This window comes from Austrofundulus limnaeus, unplaced genomic scaffold, assembly GCF_001266775.1.
Source record: "Austrofundulus limnaeus strain Quisiro unplaced genomic scaffold, Austrofundulus_limnaeus-1.0 Scaffold602, whole genome shotgun sequence".
NCBI classification, from domain to species: Eukaryota; Metazoa; Chordata; class Actinopteri; order Cyprinodontiformes; family Rivulidae; genus Austrofundulus; species Austrofundulus limnaeus.
In genome coordinates this window covers 151,305-153,364 of record NW_013953004.1, presented here as the reverse complement: position 1 = coordinate 153,364, position 2,060 = coordinate 151,305, and the positions used below count along the sequence as shown (strand labels likewise).

The window sequence follows — 2,060 nt, the reverse complement described above, 5'->3', positions numbered from 1 at the left end:
GTTTATTTATTTGATGGAATATTTGTTTATTTATTTGATTTTGATTTAAATGTTTCTCCATAGTTTGTTGCAGTGCTTCCTGATTGGCCCAGGGTAAAGTTTACTTTGAGTCTTTAAAGCGACTCTTTGATTTCAGGGTCATATCAGCCACATCATGGGTCTGTGACCGCAGCTGAAGGTACGGGACGAGTCACCAGGATCTGCCCCGTCCTCACGGAAACATCAGGAACCGTCCAATTACACGTCTGCCGCTGACAGGACCAGTCGGGAACCTTTGTGTCGCGTCACAGAGTTCGTAGAACTCTTAATAAATCGAAGCTGGAGTTTTTCCAAAACCATCAAAAGCACCTCAATGCCACGCCCACCTGACTTCTGATTGGCCTACCTGTTCCCGTCAGGTGCGACTGGTTTGCACTGACTCTGATCTGACCTCGTGACATGTTCACTTTGCAGTGAGTAAAGGGCTATTACACAGTTTATCATTTAGGTATTTATTCCCCAACTTGGGACTCTCAGGATTATTTATAACAGAAATCTCCGAACATTAAAGTTCTTCTTCTGTGGTGTTAATGTTTGCGGTGTAAACAAGTCTGTTCAAAGCACTGAAACGGATAATGAGGGAGTAACTTTAACTGTTTACAAAACGTCTTGCTGTTTTTTACATTTCTATTTTCAACCAGCAAATGTTATAAATGTTTACATTTTATTTGACTGAACGCAGAACTATTTTGTGCCGACATAAATTACTACTCCAGCGCTTGTACTGTAAACTCTTTTCAAAATAAAATTATTTTACTAAAAGCGTCTGATGTTGTTGTTAAAATAAGGTGAAGAGCCGGAACCCTGGAACTGAACAACCGTGAACTTTGTTTGTTTTTTTTGCCAAGACTTCAAATTGTTTTGCTCTGTTTGACCTGTTGTGGACTACATTTCCCAGGAGCCCTCACTCCCTCTGCAGAGGGAGGGGAGTGGAAGGAGGAGCTGAGGGGGGAATGTGGGAAAGAATGCAAAGAATTCATTTCCTGTCGAGCAGCTTTCCCAGTGAAGAAGGAGAAGAGAAGGTGTCATGGTCAAGGGTAAAGCTCTCCTCAGGAGCATGAAGGAGCAACACTGACTCCCTGATCTCCTGCTGGATCACTACCTCCTCACCAGAAGGAGACGCAGCATGGCCGAACATTTGCTGAGGAGGACTTTCTTCAGGCTCAGAGGCAAAAACAGGAGTCGCAGGAAAAACGACCCGAAAGTGAGCGGTGAGTTTTCCACCAGAATCAGTCAGTGAACGCATCACTCTGATCAGAGCCTTCATTCAGAGAGTTTCACAGTTTCTAACAACTAATGTGTCATTAGGTTGTAGAGTTTATCACACTGTGTGTCATTAGGTTGTAGAGTTTCACACACTGAGTCATTAGGTTGTAGAGTTTATCACACTCCATGTTTCTTTAGGTTGTAGAGTTTATCACACTGTGTATCATTAGGTTGTAGAGTTCCACACACATCATGTGTCATTATGTTGTAGAGCTTCACACTTCATGTGTCATTAGGTTGTAGAGTTTTTGAACACTTCATGTGTCATTAGGTTGTAGAGATTCACACTTCATGTGCCATTAGGTTGTAGAGCTTCACACTTCATGTGTCATTAGGTTGTAGAGCTTCACACTTCATGTGTCATTAGGTTGTAGAGTTTCACACACTTCATGTGTCATTAGGTTGTAGAGTTTCACACACTTCATGTGTCATTAGGTTGTAGAGTTTATCACACTTCATGTGTCATTAGGTTGTAGAGTTCCACACACTTCATGTGTCATTAGGTTGTAGAGTTCCACACACTTCATGTGTGTCATTAGGTTGTAGAGTTCCACACACTTCATGTGTGTCATTAGGTTGTAGAGTTCCACACACTTCATGTGTGTCATTAGGTTGTAGAGTTCCACACACTTCATGTGTCATTAGGTTGTAGAGCTTCACACTTCATGTGTCATTAGGTTGTAGAGCTTCACACACTTCATGTGTCATTAGGTTGTAGAGCTTCACACACTTCATGTGTCATTAGGTTGTAGAGC

The 2,060-nt window shown here is 42.0% G+C and overlaps 1 protein-coding gene across 1 annotated transcript in view; it reads left to right on the top strand.

The window, feature by feature from the left end:
* Positions 1-2,060, top strand: part of syde1 (synapse defective Rho GTPase homolog 1) — a gene marked incomplete at its 5' end in the record, with an annotated part of 39,108 nt that overhangs the window by 7,710 nt on the left and 29,338 nt on the right. The window contains 1 exon segment of the mRNA XM_014026940.1: positions 137-1,250. Within this exon segment, the coding sequence (XP_013882394.1) occupies positions 1,166-1,250 (85 nt within the window).